At 46.8% G+C, this 17,977-nt stretch overlaps 1 protein-coding gene across 7 annotated transcripts in view; it reads right to left on the bottom strand.

The window, feature by feature from the left end:
* The window catches only part of ANKRD27 (ankyrin repeat domain 27), a 52,911-nt gene that overhangs the window by 1,890 nt on the left and 33,044 nt on the right, over nucleotides 1-17,977 (bottom strand). For 6 of the 7 annotated variants that reach the window (XM_082862337.1, XM_082862338.1, XM_082862339.1 and 3 more), the window contains 12 exons: nucleotides 16,894-17,091; nucleotides 14,909-14,968; nucleotides 14,699-14,818; nucleotides 14,073-14,195; nucleotides 13,640-13,684; nucleotides 11,556-11,678; nucleotides 5,172-5,369; nucleotides 4,375-4,494; nucleotides 3,057-3,218; nucleotides 1,904-2,015; nucleotides 943-1,021; nucleotides 681-753 (listed from right to left, as the gene is read on the bottom strand). In XM_082862337.1, the coding sequence (XP_082718463.1) occupies nucleotides 681-753; nucleotides 943-1,021; nucleotides 1,904-2,015; nucleotides 3,057-3,218; nucleotides 4,375-4,494; nucleotides 5,172-5,369; nucleotides 11,556-11,678; nucleotides 13,640-13,684; nucleotides 14,073-14,195; nucleotides 14,699-14,818; nucleotides 14,909-14,968; nucleotides 16,894-17,091 (1,413 nt within the window). The remainder of the gene's footprint in view (nucleotides 1-680; nucleotides 754-942; nucleotides 1,022-1,903; nucleotides 2,016-3,056; nucleotides 3,219-4,374; nucleotides 4,495-5,171; nucleotides 5,370-11,555; nucleotides 11,679-13,639; nucleotides 13,685-14,072; nucleotides 14,196-14,698; nucleotides 14,819-14,908; nucleotides 14,969-16,893; nucleotides 17,092-17,977) is intronic. The other variant, XM_082862340.1, reaches the window with a different exon arrangement.

Consider the following 17,977-nt stretch of genomic DNA (forward strand, 5'->3'; position numbering starts at 1 on the left):
AGGCATATATTGGCAAGCAGCAATAAGAAAAGCCGTGTTTCAACACGGTCCTACTGTATAGCACAGGGAACTGTATTCAATATCTTGTAATAAACTATAGTGGAAAAAACGTGAAAAAGAATACGTAACTGAATCACTTTGCTGTACCCTAGAAACTAACACAACAGTGTAAATCAGCTATACTTCAATTAAAAAAAAAGCCAAGCCAAGCCATGTGTTCAGAGAAGAGCCACCTAAAAACACCACAGAACGTAAAGCAGGAGAATTAAATAGGGCTATAGGAAGACGGCCACATACAGAGTTGTCTATACGAGCAACTTTACACCATACTTGAAGTTTTTTACCCATCCATATACAAATGTACATTAGTGGTTAACACATTAGTGAATTTGCTTCCACAGGAAAATGTGAGAGTTCATCTAGTATGCACACTGTAAACTGCAGCATCTTTCCATGCAATACAACTAGTCCCCACTTTTTCTTCACTTTCCTTTCTCAGCTCAGAAACGCATTATTAAATATAACAATAAGTGACCATGCCACTAAGGAACTCATTTTAATTGTTAGTAACTCTTATCAGTGAAGGGAATAATGAAATGAGAAATGTGTTTACCATGGATTCGTTGTGAAAAATTCAGGCTTGAAAAAGTAAGATTATAAGCCAGTGTTTAATAACTCACCTCATGCAAAGAATCTTCAGCAAAATTAGGGACACTTCTATCTCTTGCCATAATCTCCCTTGAGGTCCTTCCCCTGAAACCGAAAACAAACTAAAATAAACGTTAGGGATAGTGGTGCGAAATACTCTTGGTTGGCCACGAGGCGGCAGCATTTGATGAGTGCAGATTTATTTATAACCCATTAAAGCTGCATATAACCTGCTTGAGTTGTAAGTAAAGCTAAGGTCAAAAGCATAGAAATCAACTCGAATCTTATACTCACTTAAACTGACCAACTGAGTGGACAAAGTAAAACTGTCTTGTAAAAGGTTCATCTGGTAGATCATACATTTTGGAGTTCCCTGTAGATAAAAGGATAAACATCTGAAAACTTCCAAACTAGTTTCAGAATTGTTTAAAAATTATAGCACAGATGCAAACTTTCAACCTTCTTTTTGTTAAAGTCTAACAAAATTTAGGAAATTAAGCACTGCATTTGATTACAGAAACGTATTAGTAGATACCTATTTATTACTGTGTGAACCCCCATGAAACAAAGACAAATCCTTAATACACTGATATTCCCCAGGCACAGCCAACTAGGGTGAGACAGCCTCAGGATTATCCAGATGTGTGAATGGGCTTATTCACATTACTGCATTGCAAACTACAATTGCAGTTTTTTAAAAAGTTGAACAAGGGCCCCATCTAAACTATAACAACTTTTTAAAAAGAGGAAAATACTTCAGCCCCACCCGTTTAGCAGCTGCTGTTCTAATGACCATCTACCTCTGTATACCTGCAGATTAACAAAGAATTCTTCAAAGGTAGCATTTACCCCAGGTGTCCAGGAAGTGCTGAGAAAAAGGCCTGGATTCAGAACATGAGACATGAAAGAAACTACCAGAGGTGGTTCCTCCTCCCTGGTTGGCGAGTGGAGGCCTGACCTTCAGGGTAATGCCCAGAGTGTCCATCTTACCTCTTTAGGGAGCATCACAATCAAGCAGAAAACCAGTATCCAAACAATGGATGGAAAAGGATATTACGTACATTTCTGGATGAAATGTATGTTACAGGATGGATGAAACAGGATATAACGTGCATTTCTTTGGTGCCTATATCCCACCCCCAGTCATGATTATAATTGTTTTACATTTACAATTAAGTGAAAACCAGCAACCAACGACTCATGAACTTCCAAATAAACCCAAGTTGAGAATTACAGAAAGGATGTGAGTTCTTACATTTTTTCCTGATCTTGACAGTAACGTACTCGTTGTGGTCTGTTTCTCCAACATCATCTAACGTGGCCACACAGCTTGGTACTACCTGAAGCAATTCCATTATTTTTGAATTCTACAATGTGAAAGGAAAAAGGTAACAGTAAAGGTTTGTATGCTTTCTTAGCAGGTTATTGCCTGGTTTTGATCTAAATGTCAGTGTTGGCATGGCTGGGCAGAAAAGCTAAGAAGCAGCTACAGACAAAACTTTGAGGCCATAAAGCCTAGTGGTGAACAGCACTGCATTTGGGGGCTGGCTCTGCCCTCTACTAGGTGGTACTCTGGGCCCGTGTTTCACTGCTCTGTGCACCTGGGTTGACAAGAACAGGATCTATTACTGTAGAGTTATCATGAGGTTATCAAGCGCCCAGCACATAGTAAGTGCTCAATAAAAGATATTCATCATTTGAGAAAGTGCTAAATTGAAAGTATAAAATTTTTCAATTCTGTTAAGAAACACAATTGAAAATTAGAAATTAATATACTAAGCCTATAAGTAGGTTGGATTTATGGTGACTTTAATATGTCAGTGGTGTCATTTAACAGCCTAGTAGTTGTCTACCTGAGTAGGAAACTAGATAAAGATTCAACATGGAAAGAGGAACAGTAAAGAGGTCCCTCCTTTAGTCTCCTCCTATTTCCTCACCACTTCTCCATGGGGCACGTCCACGCACTGGGAGGGTAGTAAACCGCACATCATACTTCTCCTTACAGAACTCAAGGTTTGTTCGCTAACTGCACACACTCCCTCCCTCGTGCTGCTAGGACCACAGGCATATTCCCAGTGCAGGGAGGGTGAGACCAGGATGCTGTGTCAACCTGCTCTTCCCCGCGAGTACCTAACTGCTGGACTGTGTGCCAGAGGCGCCGAGGCCTGTGGTGGGTAGGGGGCACCTCTAACCAGGCCTTTGAAAACTGCCCCAGCAGGCGGCCTCTGATCAGGTGACCAAGGACCAGGGATGCAGCTACACTCACAGACTTCCAGCACACCTACTCAGCCTGGCACGGCAAGTGAGAGGTCTGACTACTGCTCTTTCAGATCTGGTTTAAACACAGGGGATCCCCGCGAGCTGTAAGGGAGCCTGGGTGCTCTCAGCAGTGAAGCGCTCCCACCTACCTGTTCAGCACAGTCTATAGCTGTGCACTGCCTCTTGTTCAAGACCTGAACTGATGCTCCATGAAGCAGAAGCAGCTCCACCACGAAGACGTGCTTTTCTATCACAGCCTCGTGCAGTGCTGTGTTGCCCTTATTGTTAGAAGCATTAATGGAGGCCCCATGCTAGAGAGAGAAACGGCACAATCAGAAGGAATGCTGAATCGATGTGGTACCTATATGGGTGTGCCCTATAACATTCTTTCAATTCTTCTTAAATAAATTCTTCTTAAGATGTTAGGAGTAAAAGTAATACTGAGGAGAAAAGATTTATGTACAAAGATATTCATGGCAGCATTTATCATTATAACAGGAAAAAAAATAAGTCACCTAAATGTATTGAGCAGAAACAGTTAAAAAAAAAGACCATGGTACATCCATAATTATGCAACCACTAAAAACTGAGGTTTTAATAAACAATTTTCGGACTTCCCTGGTGGTCCAGTGGTTAAGAATCTGCCTGCCAATGCAGGGGACGTGGGTTTGAGCCCTGGTCCAGGAAGATTCCACATGCCGCGGAGCAACTAAGCCCGCGTACCACAACTACTGAGCCTGCACTCTAGAGCCCGCCAGCCACAACTACTGAGCCTGCCCTCCTAGAGCCTGTGCTCCGCAACAGGAGAGGCCACCGCAATGAGAAGCCTGCGCACCGCAATGAAGAGTAGCTCCCCTGCTCGCGGCAACTAGAGAAAGCCCGCGCACAGCAACGAAGACCCAACACAGCCAAAAATAAATAAATAAATAAATAAATTAATTAATTATAAAAATTAAATAAATAAAATAAACAGTTTTCTATGTTAAGTTAAAACAAGCAAGATAGAAAACAATAGTGATCTAAACTATGCACATTTTTAAGAAGTCACCAAAGTTAGTTGCCTTTGAGAAACAGGGTTATGGAAAAGTTGGGTTTCTCTCTACTTTTAAAAATTCTACAGTCAACACATATACCCTTTATCAAGAGAGGCAAAAAGGAGCAGTGACATAAAAGGGCATTCACCTCACACTGCAGGTGACAATTCAACTGACCTGGTTAAATGAGGCAAGATCCAAACCCTTAGCAAAAGCGGCGTCTCAGTCCTTAACTCTGCATCCCTGATGCAGCTCGGACGCTGAGACCCCATTACTGCAAAGCTCCCCACCCCAGGGCTAGCTTAAAGCAAAAGCCAAGCGGCCTCCCTCTCCCGCCCCTCCCCGGTGCGCTGCCAGAGGCTCGCCACGTGGCGGGGTGCCCATCACCAAGCCGTGTCAGCAGCTCCTGGGCTGGGGGCGAGGGGGTCCTTACCTGTAGCAACAGTGCCGCAACTTCGTGGTGGCCTCTGGAACAAGCATAAAGGAGGGGTGTGTTTCCACTTATATCCTTTTTATTGGGTTTTGCATTAGAATCTAGTAGACATTTCACCACCTAGGCCGGAGAAGAAAAGTGTTCAACTTTAATTAAAATTTGCAGGGAGAGATCATCTAACTTGCTATTCTTTTGACTTTTCTGTAAGCATATCTAGAAGACTCTTAGATCCATGTCTGACCCTCAGGAGAAAGCAGACCAGTGAAGGGGGAGGGATTAACCTTTGCTGAGGGTCTTGTGTGTGTGGAGGTGGTGTACTAGGCACGCGTGTTTTTCATTTAATCATTCCGTCTCCTCTGTGGAGAGCTGTAATTATTACTCCAGTTTCACATGTTAGAAAACTAATGCTAGGCATTACCCGAAATATGATTCCTAGCTTTAAAAACCTTACAGTGGAACTAATAAGGAAAAATGAAAAAATAAATAGATACTGAACTGTTTGGCACAGATGACCAACACCCAAGAATCAGAGAGACAGCTCCCGGCTGGGGTCAGAATCAGAATGACAGCCTCTGTGCTGCCAGACGTGAATGCCAGTGGGAGGGGGGTTGGCTCCACCCCCAGAAGCCCCAGGGTTCTGTGTTCTGTTGCTGAGTGGTCCTACTCAGACTCTCTGGCGCTGGGAGGAAGGAAATGGGGCCGTCCTCTGGGCCGGTAAGCAAACTCTTCCCTCGGCAACACTCCTGCCAAGTGAGGTTCTAACCCTATACACGCTGCGCAAGAGCCAGGACCCATACCTGGAAGTGGCCCTTCTGGCAGGCCAGGTGGAGTGGGACGGCCTGCTTTGCGTCTCTGGCCCCCACACTGGCACCGTGCTTCACGAGGAGGAGAAGAAGGTCCGCCCGACCATGCAGGGCAGCAACGTGCAGTGGGGAGGAACCATCCTGGCTGGTCACATTCACACCAAGCCCACTGGCAGGAATCTTTGCCAGCTTCTAATAAGTGCAGAATGTGGAAACGGAAATGTTGTTAGTACTTAAGGAACCCGGCTGAAGGAACTGAAGCCATCTGTCCCTCACAGCCCCTCTGTAAAATCTGGAATCACAGCGGCATCCTGAATCGGGTTGCCCACAGGTGAATTACTACTTTAGAAAGGTATGACACATCGAAGGATTAACTTCTGTTTTCAAGAAAGCAAGTCCCCTACAATGATACCGTTTTATGCCATGGCAATTGAACGGGAAGGCAAAGTCTGTTTGACAGATGGTGCTGAAACAACTGGACATCCACATACGGGAAAACTGCCCATCAACCCTTACCTCACACCAAACACAAACACTAAAATGCATCACAGACCTAAATGTAAAAGCTACAACTATTAAACTTCTTGAAGTAAACACAAAAGAAAATCTTTGCAACACTGGGATACGCAAAGATTTCTTAGATAAGACACAAAAAGCAAAAGCCATAAAAAAAGTTTGATAAACTGACTTAATAAAAATGTTTAATGTTTGCTCTTTGCATGAGGCAAGTAAGAAAATGAAAAGGCAAGTCATAGAAGGGCAGAAAAATGTTTGCAAATATGTGTATCTGACAAAGGACTTGTACCAACCAGAACTTAAAAGCAAAACAAAACAAACTCTTACAACTCAATAAGACAATCCAACTTTAAAAAAAAAAAAAACAGGCAAAAGGAAAAAAAAAATAGGCAAAAGATGTGAAAAGACTTCACAAAGGAAGACGGTTGAATGGTCGATCAATGAGCATATAAGATAACATCCGTAGTTTTCAGAGAAATGCAAATCAAAATCAGGAATCACAAAACCAAAGGGTCAGAAAGCAGGTCGGTGATGGTCAGGGGATGCAACATGCAATATGGCAAACTTCAACGGGGCAGGAAAGAATATTCGGGTGATAGAGATAGTCTATATTTTTACACATTCGTTTGTCAAACCTCAGAAAACTGTTTGCTACTTATCTCTGAAGTTCACCTTCATTTTTATCATGGAACTTCCCTTTTATTCACAATGGTTTTAAAACCAATCATGCGGAGATAAGAACAATCCATCAGTAATTAAGAAGGCAAACAAAACAAACCAGTAGAACTAAAAACAAACATTAAATTGTGATGTTGAATCATATATTTGATAGTGGAATTAATATGTCAATGTTTTCTGTGATTGACCAAGGATTAAAACTTGGGTTATCTAGTTCACTTTTCGATGATTAAAAATGTTATCTCTTTAAGAAGCTATGCTAAATTTAAAGGGTGAATTTTACTGTATATAAACTATACTTCAAAAATCAAAAACAAGCAGATGAAGAAGTAGAAGGGAAGAACATGAGGAAATACCACTGCACACTTACCAGAATGGCTAAAGATAAAAAGTCAAAATACCAAGTGTTCACCGGGATTTGGGGCAACTAGAATTCTCACACCCTGCTGGCGGGAATGAAAAATGCTACAATCACTGAGGAAAACTGGTCATTTCAAGTTAACATATACCTCCTGCATAACCCAGCAATTATACTCCTAGGTAATTACCCAGGTAAAGATATATTTACACAAAGAACTGTACACAAATGTTCACAGTTGCTTTATTCACAAAGCCAAAAACAGGAGACTACCAGATGTCCTGATTCCAGGTGTTGCATGTAATCAACGGTTTACTCTTTATCGCTGAACAGCGCCCCGTGGCATGCCCCTGCCATACTTTGTTTGGCAGTTCACCCACTGAAGGACACGTGGGTTGTTTCCAGTTCGCGGATACTGCAAATAAAGTTGCTGTGTACATTTGTTTACAGGTTTCTGTGAGAATATAAGTTTCCATTCCTCTAAGATAAATGCCCAGGAATGCAATTGCTGAATCATATGGTAATTACATGGCAATTCTATGGCTAGTTTTATAAGGAACTGACAACAAACACTGTTTTCCAGAGTGGCTTTTATATTCCCACCAGCAATGGGTGAGTGAACCAAGTTCCCCACATCCTCACCAGCATTTGGTGGTGTCACTTTTCACTAATTTTGATTTTAGCCATTCTGATAGGCGCATAGTGTTATCTCACTGTGGCTATAATTTGCATTTCCCTGATGGGTGATGACCTTGAACATCCTTTCATGAGCTTATTTGCCATATCTAAATGCTCCTCAGTGAAATGTCTCTTCATTCCCTTTGCCCATTTTCTTATTGGTTTGTTTTCTTTCTTTACTATCGAGTTTTGAAAGTTCTTTATATTCTAGATTCTGCCCCTTTGTCAGACACGTGGCTTGCAGGTATTTTCTTTTTTTTTTTTTTTGCGGTACGCGGGCCTCCCACCTCCGTGGCCTCTCCCGCTGCAGAGCACAGGCTACGGACGCACAGGCCCAGCGGCCATGGCTCACGGGCCCAGCCGCTCCACGGCCTGTGGGATCTTCCCGGACCGGGGCACGAACCCGTGTCCCCTGCATCGGCAGGCGGACTCTCAACCACTGCGCCACCAGGGAAGCCCAGGTATTTTCTTTGAGTCTGTAATCTGCCTGTATAGCTTCTTTGCATGGGTTTCCACAGGACAAGTTTATAATTTAGAAGTCCAGCTTATCCATTTGCTCTTTATGGATCACGCTTTGGGTGTCAAGTCTAAGAACTCTTTGCTTAGCCCTGGGTTCCAAAGATTTCCTCCTGTTTTTTTCGAAAAGTTTTATAATTTTACATTTTACGGTTAAGTCTGTGATCCATTTTGAGTTAATTTTTGTACAGGGTGTGAGTTTATGTTGAGGTTCATTTTTTTGCCTGAAGATGTCTACTTGCTCCAGCACTGTTTGTTGAAAAGGCCGTCCTTCCCCCACCGGCTTGCTGTCAGACCTCAGTTGACTATATATGTGTGGGTCTATTTCTGGGTTCTCTGTTCTGTCCCAGTGATCTGTGTGTCTGTCCCTCCACCAGGGCCACACTGTCTTGATTACTGTAGCTACATAGTTTGCCTTAATATTGTGTAGAGCGATCCTAATTTATTCTTCATTGCAGGATCGTTTTAGATATTTTAGGGCCTGCACCTTTCCATATAAATTTTAAAATAAGCTTGTCTATGTCTACAAAAACTTTGTTAGGATTTTGATAGGAACTGCATTAAAACTGTAGATCAGGGCTTCCCTGGTGGCGCAGTGGTTGAGAGTCTGCCTGCCGATGCGGGGGACAAGGGTTCGTGCCCTGGTCCGGGAAGATCCCACATGCCGCGGAGCAGCTGGGCCCGTGAGCCATGGCCTCTGAGCCTGCGGGTCCGGAGCCTGTGCTCCGCAACGGGAGAGGCCACAGCAGTGAGAGGCCCGCATACCGCAAAAACAAAAACAAAAAAAATACTGTAGATCAATCTGGGGAGAAATAACATCTTTACTAGGTTGAGTCTTCATGATCTGATATACCTAAGTATTTACGCACTCTGACTTTTTTCATCATTTTGTGATTTCCAGCATACAGATCCTGTCCATGTCTTGTTAAGTGTATCCCTAAGTAGTTCATATTTTTTTTGAGCAGTTGTAAATGGCGTTGTGTACATAGCATGTGCTCATGCATGTGCTAGCTGTCTAACTCAATGTGTATGTCCCATGCTAAGAAAATTAATTTGACTTTACAAAACAGATATAGTGGTGTTATCCTTTGTACTGCAAGATAATACTACCTTATTTAAAAAGCTTCACCATGGATGTCTCTAACCTAAGAATACTGAAATGATACTGAAATTGTACAAATACTGAAATTGTAGTTTTTCATTCACTTGTAGCTTTTTCAGCTACAGGGTATTGTGTACATTGGGATGTACAATTTTTCTTCTGTCCGCATGCTGCTGGATATGTACAGTCCAAAACAGACTTCCCCAAGGTGGGCTGCTGTGAAAAACAAAGGGATTAAAAAGGCAGATGCTGTTTCAAAGGATGTGATGTGAATGAAGTAGCACAGCCCTCAGGCCCATCAGTGACTGTTTGGCTGGAAGCAGTTACTGTGTCTTTGCTGTCCTTCTGGGCATTTACCCACTCTGCTCTCCCCCACCTCACAGTTCATTAATTGTAGCAAGAAACTGAATTACACACTACAGCATCTGTTGAATTTATTGGATAAATTTATGTTCCTTGCTCTTTTAAAGCCTACTATCTTTTTCTCTTTTTGTAATTTCTCAAAGAGACACAAAAGTAAATTGCTTCATGCTGTGATTAAATTAAAACTATTCTTCTAGCCCAGTGGTGTGTTTAGAGTTTGCTCAGCGATGCAGAATAAACCGCTGATTACACACAACAACCTGGAAATCTGGCTGAGTGAACAAAGCCAATCCCCAAAGGTTCCGTGCTGTATGATGACTTTTATATAACAGTTTTGAAATGACAAAATATTAGAACTGGAGAACAGATTAGTGGTTGCCAGGGGTCAGGGATGGTGAGCTGGGGTGACAGGGAGAGAGGGGGGTGTGATTATAAAAGGCAACATGAGTTATTCTCCTTGTGATGAGAGAACTGTTCTGTACCTTGAATGTGGTGGTGGACACACAAACCTACACATGTGATAAAACTAAACAGAATGCAGGACAGTAATGGAAATACAAACAAAAATAAACAAATGGGACCTATAATGAAACTTAAAAGCTTTTGCATGGCAAAGGAAACCATAAACAAGATGAAAAGACAACCCTCAGAATGGGAGAAAATATTTGCAAAGGAATCAACGGACAGAGGATTAATCTCCAAAATATACAAAGAGCTCATGCAGCTCAACATCAAAAAAACAAACAACCCAATCAAAAACTGGGCGTAAGGACTTCCCTGGTGGTGCAGTGGTTAAGAATCCGCCTGCCAGTGCAGGGGACATGGGTTCCAACCCTGGTCCAGGAAGATCCCACATGCCGCAGAGCAACTAAGCCCGTGTGCCACAACTACTGAAGCCCACGTGCCTAGAGCCCGTGCTCCGCGACAAGAGAAGCTACTGCAATGAGAAAACTGTGCACCGCAATGAAGAGTAGCCCTTGCTCGCCACAACTAGAGAAAGTCCATGCACAGCAACAAAGACCCAATGCAGCCAAAAATTAATTAATTAATTAAGAAAAGGACACATGCACCCCAATGTTCATTGCAGCACTATTTACAATAGCCAGGACATGGAAACAACCTAAATGTCCATCAACAGAGGAATGGATAAAGAAGATGTGGTACATATATACAATGGAATACTACTCAGCCAGGAAAAGGAACGAAATTGGGTCATTTGTAGAGACATGGATGGACCTAGAGACTGTCATACACAGTGAAGTAAGTCAGAAAGAGAAAAACAGATATCATATATTAACGCATATTTGTGGAATCTAGAAAAGTGGTAGAGATGAACCGGTTTGCAAGGCAGAAATAAAGACACAGATGTAGAGAACAAATGTATGGACACCAAGGGGGGAAAGGGGGAGTGGGATGAATTGGGAGATTGGGATTAACATATATACACTAATATGTATAAAACAGATAACTAATGAGAACCTGCTGTATAGCACAGGGAACTCTACTTCCCCTTGCTGTACAGTAGAAACTAACACAACATTGTAAAATAACTATACCGCAATTAAAGAAAAAAACAAAACTAGACAGAACGTGTGAATAAACACACGTGCAGGCATGCGCGCGCACACACACACAAGCACAAATAAAAGCGGGGAAACCTGAGTGAGACGGATGGACTGTATCCGTGGTAATATCCTGGTTGGGATATTGTACTGTGCTTTTGCAGGCTATTACCATGGGGGAAACAGGGTAAAAGGCACAGGGGTCTCTCTGTGCTTGGAGGGAGGGTCCTCCCGCAGAGGGTGCACCAACGTGAGCAAAGGCAGGGGGCAGGGGCTCTTGCCTGCATCCTCCCAAGGGACCATGGCCACATGGACGGAGACCCCCGGGCATGTCTGTTCATAAGCTCCTGCCTTGTGACTCAGGGGCCCTGAGAACCCCTGAAGCACTAAGCCCGCGTTCATGGCCCTGTTCCCTGACCTGCCCATTCAGAAAGCAGGCAGCCGGAGCCAGATCCTGCATAAGTGTCCACTTTCCTCTACCTTGAGCTGTATCTCAGGGGACACCTACAACCAGCCACTCGGCCGTTAGCTGGCTGAGAAGCAGACAACTTTCCTAAGGGGAAAAAGAAGAATTTGCCCATCCCCCAACAGAAGAAAAGTCAAACCTTTTGAGCTGGAGCACATTTGGGGCACTGGCACAAGGGGTGACAAAATTCAAGATCCACCGCCCTGACAGCATCCTCCGCTTCATCCGGGTCCTCCTCTGTCCACTCCAACAGGTAACGCACCTGGCGCCGGGCAGTAAGGAGAAATAGGGACTTAAAACCCATCCGCAGCTTCTTTACAAGTTATGGTATCTTAGACACACACACACACACACACACACACACACTTCTCTAATCAGGACGTATTGATACATTTCCTCAACCACCAAAGTAACTTATAAATGATGGCTGCTCCCTCTTGAGGATTCCAGGGTTCACCTGTGCTCAAGCCTTTCTCAATCCTTTCAGTAGTGACAGAGAGAGACTGAGCTCCCATTTCTGCAGCTTGCGGCAGATTCTCTTCTTCCATCTTAAAAAGGGGCAGAGCGGTGTTGCTTCAGCGTGATGACTTTAGAGCCCTGTCCTGGAGCATTTCGTGAGCACCTCCTCTTACGTCATCTAACTGTCCGCTTTCAACAACTGGTCCGTCTCATCCTACGGGGGAGGAGACTCACTCCGGGGGCCACTTGTTCAAGGCCACAGGATGAGGAGGTGGTGGCCAGAACCTAATCACAGGCTCTCTGATGCCACGCCAGTGTCCTTTCCACTTTAATGCCCTAGCCCACAGGTGAAAGCACTGAAAAGACCCTAACAGGTCAAATTTATGTTCCAGTAAACACAAGTTTCTAGGATATTAAACGTGAGAAAAGAAAACAACATAAATACATTTCTAGGCCTGGTTCTGAGCACTGAGGAAGTCAGCAAAAGCCTGCAAGGAGTGACAAAGGGCCCCAGGAAGACCCCGTTCAGTCCCAAACATCCCCCGCTCCAGGTCCCTTCCACGTTTCTGACAACAGATGCTCCTCAGGGTGGAAACGCCAAAGCCCTCACCTGAACCGGGGCCTCACCTAACAGACTGGCTGGGACGGACCAGACCGAGGGCAGTTCCTCTTGGTGATTAGAAGGAACAAGACGGGGGTAAGGGAGCCGAGGGGCGGCAGCTTCGGGCACAGAGCAGACGCACCATGACGCAGGGATGGTCACAGTCTCTTCTCCACACTGGCTCTCGCCGCGGCTCACGGGGAGCCTGAGACACTCTTTCTCTGCTTCCCCCCAAGAACACTGGGTGCCCTGGGGCTGGTCTCTCTAGGGGAGCAACAGCCAGATCCAGACGCCTGTGTCCTCCCCCCGCCCCAAGTAACCACGCGTCAGGCTGATGGACTCACAGTGGCCTCTGGGCAGAGGCTGAGACACTGCCAACTACCTTCCGATTCTTAACACCCCGCAGGCTGTGGTGATCAGATGCCAGGAACTGCTGTCCACCACCTCAAGCTCCATCACTGGCAAAAAGCACTCTTGAAATACACATCCCTGTGAAGCGCTCTTGTAAATCTGATCCACTCAGGCCTCCTAATCTGGTAAGCGCTAATTTACCCCTCCTTTTAAAATGGAAGACAGAAAAAATTCCTTTCAGGAAGCCAAAGGTAAGCCAGGGGAACTGCCCACGGGTGTCTCCAGTGATCTCATCATAGATGTTCCCTGACACCTTAGCACCATCTCGTTCGGACACTTGCTTGTGAGCCCTTGGAGCCCCAAGTCTGAGACTCAGCCTCCCAGCCAGGGATTCACACCGCCCACAACTCCTGCAGGGCCACACCAACGCCCTCTGGGCTCTGGCCTCCCCTTCGCCACCTCCACCCTTCCCCACCCGGTCTGTTCACCCTGCTCCCGGCTAGTGGACTCTGGGCCCGAGCCCACACTCTGTGCCCCTGGACACAGGCTGGTCCTCTTGCCAACATCGCTGCCCTCCTGGAATATGAACGTCTAAAGGGCAGGGATAGGCTCACACTGCAGCTTTATTCCACCTGCCTTGTTACTTGCGGGGGGCACGTCACACCCCATCAGCAAGTACTCGTGAAATGCACCCCTTCTGCGTGAACGTGAACAAAGAACCCTGACAGCTCCTGACCCACCTGGAGACAAGACACACGAGCACAGCTGCTTAAGCCGAGAGCAAGCTGCTGAAATTCCTTCTAAAAACTCACCATTTCTAGGTCTCCATCAGCAATGGCTCTTAAAAGCTTTTCTACCTTAATAAAAGAAAAAAGAATGTAAGGAAACTTATAATAATACAATAAGAATAGAAATAATAAGAACCTTCTGAAAACCTAGTAGCTTTCATGTGCCTCTTGATCTCATTTGGTATCTTTCAAACACATCCCCCGCACCTTCCGCATAAGGTCTGTAAGATGACCTGCCATTCATGTGGCACGGTGGGACGACAGCCACCTGGGAGCACGAGCGCTTCCCAAGAGGGCAGCCACCCTTCAGAACTGCATCTATTCAGCTCTCATTATCTGCCAGCTACAGGTACCATGAGGGAGGGCACCCCCCCAGGAACGCCTCCAGGCCTCTGTTAGACTCTGGAGCACGCCTCTTGGCTTTCTTTCCTGCGGTTCTGCATCGAGCTAGGCTTACTGGGCCCTCCGAGAGCAGGTCACAGCCTGGGGGTGACAGCGAAGGAGGAGCCCGGGGCGGAGTCAGTGAGGGCTCCCCACCTGCAGGGGATGGGCACATCCACGCCATGGTCTGCTCTGTGGGCTGACAATGGACAAGGTCTAAGGTAGGTTAGACGGAAAAAAACACACAGACAAACAAAACAGGCTGAGTCAGCTTTACAAAACGCAATGTGTGAGAACATGTACACGTCTACATAAAGTCTGCAGGAAGTCAGGAACGAGACACATCAGGTTAACAGGGGTGCTGACGGAGAGGGGGATAAGGGCAGAGAATTTACTTCGTAAAATGATCTTAAAGCAGTGGACCTACAGGTGACTTTACCTGTACTTTTCTTAGAATACCCCCTTCCCATCTCTCTCTCTCTCTCTCTCTCTCTCTCTCTCTCTCTCTCTCTCTCTCACACACACACATACACACACACACACGTCCATCCATGAAGGGCAAGTAGGGTGAGGCTGGCCAGGCTCCCCTCGAGGGCTCTGACCTTCACCACAGCAGACACGCTGCCCCAGGGGCTCTCTAACTGGCCCCCAGAACACAGGCCGCCCCCTGCCCCTCTCTGCCCTCCGGTCTGGGGGCCTCACCTCCCTGTAGAACTTTCTGGGCTCCTCTTGCCTGGAGCTCAGCGACGCGGAGGAGAAGCTGGAAGCGCAGGAGCCCTGGCTGACGGAATCCACGGGGCACTGAGGGGGCCGCGCGGGCACCTGCAGCCAGGGAGCCCGGTGAGGGGTGGGTGAGGGCCAGACAGAGGCTGGTCTCAAGTAGGGCCGGCAAACGCAGCCCCGTTCTCTTACCTCTGAAGACTTCTGCCCCCTCTCGAAGGACGGATGGTGGGCTTCCATCATGGACAGAATCTAGGAGGCCAAAGGGGATGCGAAAAGTACTGAGATGGGTCGCCAAGTTCTCATCACTCCTATGGCCCCACTGCGCCCACCTCCTTGGAAAGCCGCGTGGCCCAGCCAGGCCCTCGGAGAGACAGGGGGGACACCAAGGCCCAGAGCAGGCGGGAACCTACTCAGGACCACGCTAAGTTCAACAGCAGAAACCAGTGCTCCCCACGAATGGGCTCAGCGGACAAGGGAAGCCCAGGCACAGAGGGGCCCCAAAGGTTGCCTCATCCGGCCTGGGCTGATGGTCCACAGCCCTGAAGTGTGACCTTTCCACTGGCAGCCACGGGCCTTAAGTGGGACCAGCTCGGAGCTGAGCCCAGAAGGCCATCTGCTCCTTGTGTCTGCAGAACTCCCTCTGGAAAGGGCTTTGGAGAAGCTCCAGTGCAGAGGTGCCCTCAGCCCCTCATGGGCATCTCAGGCCAAGGGTGGTATCACCCAGTCCCATGGCTCTGGCTGCTACAAAGCTGAGACCCCGTGAAGGCATGGGCAGCTGAGGCCCCCGGGTCAGGAGCAGGGATTTAAACCTTCAAAAACCACACTCCTGGGCTTCCCTGGTGGAACAGTGGTTGAGAGTCCACCTGCTGATGCAGGGGACACGGGTTCGTGCCCCGGTCCGGGAAGATCCCACATGTCGCGGAGCGGCTGGGCCCGTGAGCCATGGCCGCTGAGCCTGTGCGTCCGGAGCCTGTGCTCTGCAACTGGAGAGGCCACAACAGTGAGAGGCCCGCGTGTGGCCAAAAAAAAAAAAAAAAAAAAAAAAACCCACACTCCTACAGGTCTTATGTTGTGTTCTTATCACACACACAAAATAATAATAATAATCAATAAATAAAGAGGGCGGGAGGAAACTTCTGGAGGTGATGGATGTATTTATGGCACAGATTGTGGTGTTGGTCTCATGGGTGTGGACTTGTCTCCAAGCTCAACAAGTTGTATACACTAATACGTACAGCTTTTTGTATGTCAATCATCCCTCAATAAAGTGGTTTAAAAACAAAAACTGTGCTACTCCTAGAAGAAGACATGAACAAACTAAAAGAACTCCCTAGAAGAGGACTGGAAATTATAAAACATCAAGAGGCAGAAAGTAGGGCCTGTGCAAAGGGAGACATTTGGAGACCTGTATTAAAACAACATCACCTATGTGAGCCACTAGCCGGGATGCTCTGGGCATCAGGACCTCGGATGGCCGTCGCACGTGGCCCTGGGCTTCCTCTGGCTAGTTGGCCAAACATGTTTCTCTGAGGACACCCCTTCAACAGAGCTGCTGCTGGGAGGCGAGACCTCTGGAAGCTGTTCCCAGCAACAGAGCTGCTGCTGGGAAGGCCTGGCCTCTGGAAGCTCCCATCGCTCCCCACCTGCTCATGAGCAAGCAGTGCATGACGTGTGGCCCCAAACTACGTGCTTCCAGAAGTTACCAGCAGGATGGGCTAGTAGTTCATTAATGAATCATTTATGAAGGAAATTACACCCAACGACGTTCGAAGGTGGCCAAATCAGAATAAAGTTTTAGGCGCTGAGGGTGAAGGAACAGGAAAACAGAGCCGATGCCTGCTGCTTCCAACACCCTGTCCCCGCTCTTCCCGGCCAGAGCCACCGTCCATTTACTCTCACTCCACTTGCCCAGAAACCAACAGCACTCAGAGGCCAGGGCAAACTCTGCTGGGAGCAGCTCTTGGCATGACACTGTGAAAATCGCCTACTAAGATGGAAAATAAGATGAATAGGTAAAACCCATGAACGACCAGGTCCTGAGTGCAGCAGAGAAGATGCGGCCAAGTTCTAGCCTTGGGGACTAATGCACGGTTTGAACAGCTCGGCCAAGACCTAAGCTGCGGATGCTGATATCGTTTAAAGTCATACTGCTGCTCCGAGACGAAAAAGGCTACCTTTGAGTTTAACGCACACTTGAGGGGCGTTTCCTTCAGCCTGTTCTGGATCTCTGTGGACGCTCCGTTCTGTAGCAACGTCTCTATGATGCTTTGGTAACCCCAGCGGGCAGCAATGTGCAGGGGAGTGTCTCCTTTCTCGTTACCAATATCTAGTCTGCAGGACTGCACGTCATAGTAGACCAGAGCCTTCACACACTGCAAACAGAATGGGAAAGGCCGCTGTGAACTCACAGGCCCGGCCTTGGGCAGATCTGTGCAGCCCGCAGCCTCGGCCCACGTCCCAATTCGATCAAGGCACCATCTGCCAAGCAAACATACAGTAACAGAACATTAGACCTCCAGGGTTCCAGATCACCTGATCAGGACACATCGTTTTTGGTTTTGTTTTTAAAGAACCCAACGGCCAATCAATAAGAAATGGCTGAATAAATTGTCACACATCATGTGCAGAAAGGTGTCACCAGAGCAGGCCTGAGACCGCCGTCCCCGGAAAGGCCTGCTTGCAAGGCTGGCCCCCTTGACTTGCGACACTCCTTGGGAGCTTGCATCTGGGGAGTGTTCTCACAGTCCCCTGACTGATGAGAGGGGCTCACTGGGCCTAGTTTGTCCAACAGTGGTTTATGCTGAACACCTGCTGTCCTTCTGGGAGTCTGGAATGCTGAAATGTTCTAGGCAAAAGGGTGTTCACACGACCAGCCTCCAACCAAAATCTTGGGCACTGAGTCCCTAACGAGCTTCCCAGAAGGAAAACACTTTGCACGTGTTGTTAACGACTCGTTACTGGAGGAATAAGCTGTCCTGAGTGACTCCACAGGGAGATGCGCTTGGAAGCCTGCACCTAGTGTCCTCCGGACTTCATCCTTGGACCCTCCCTTTTGCTGATTTTGCTCTGTGTCCCTTTACTGCAATAAATCACAGCTCTGCATACAACCATATGCTCATCCTGTGAGCCCTCCTAGCGAACCACTGAACTGGAGAGTGGTCTTAAGGACCCTGACACAACACACGTCATAGACTATGTGTAGCGATTACAAAACGGGTTAGATCTACATTTATTGACCTATGGGATGCCCATGATTAA

Source organism: Leucopleurus acutus (genome assembly GCF_964270905.1).
Source record: "Leucopleurus acutus genome assembly, chromosome: 20".
Taxonomy (NCBI): Eukaryota; Metazoa; Chordata; class Mammalia; order Artiodactyla; family Delphinidae; genus Leucopleurus; species Leucopleurus acutus.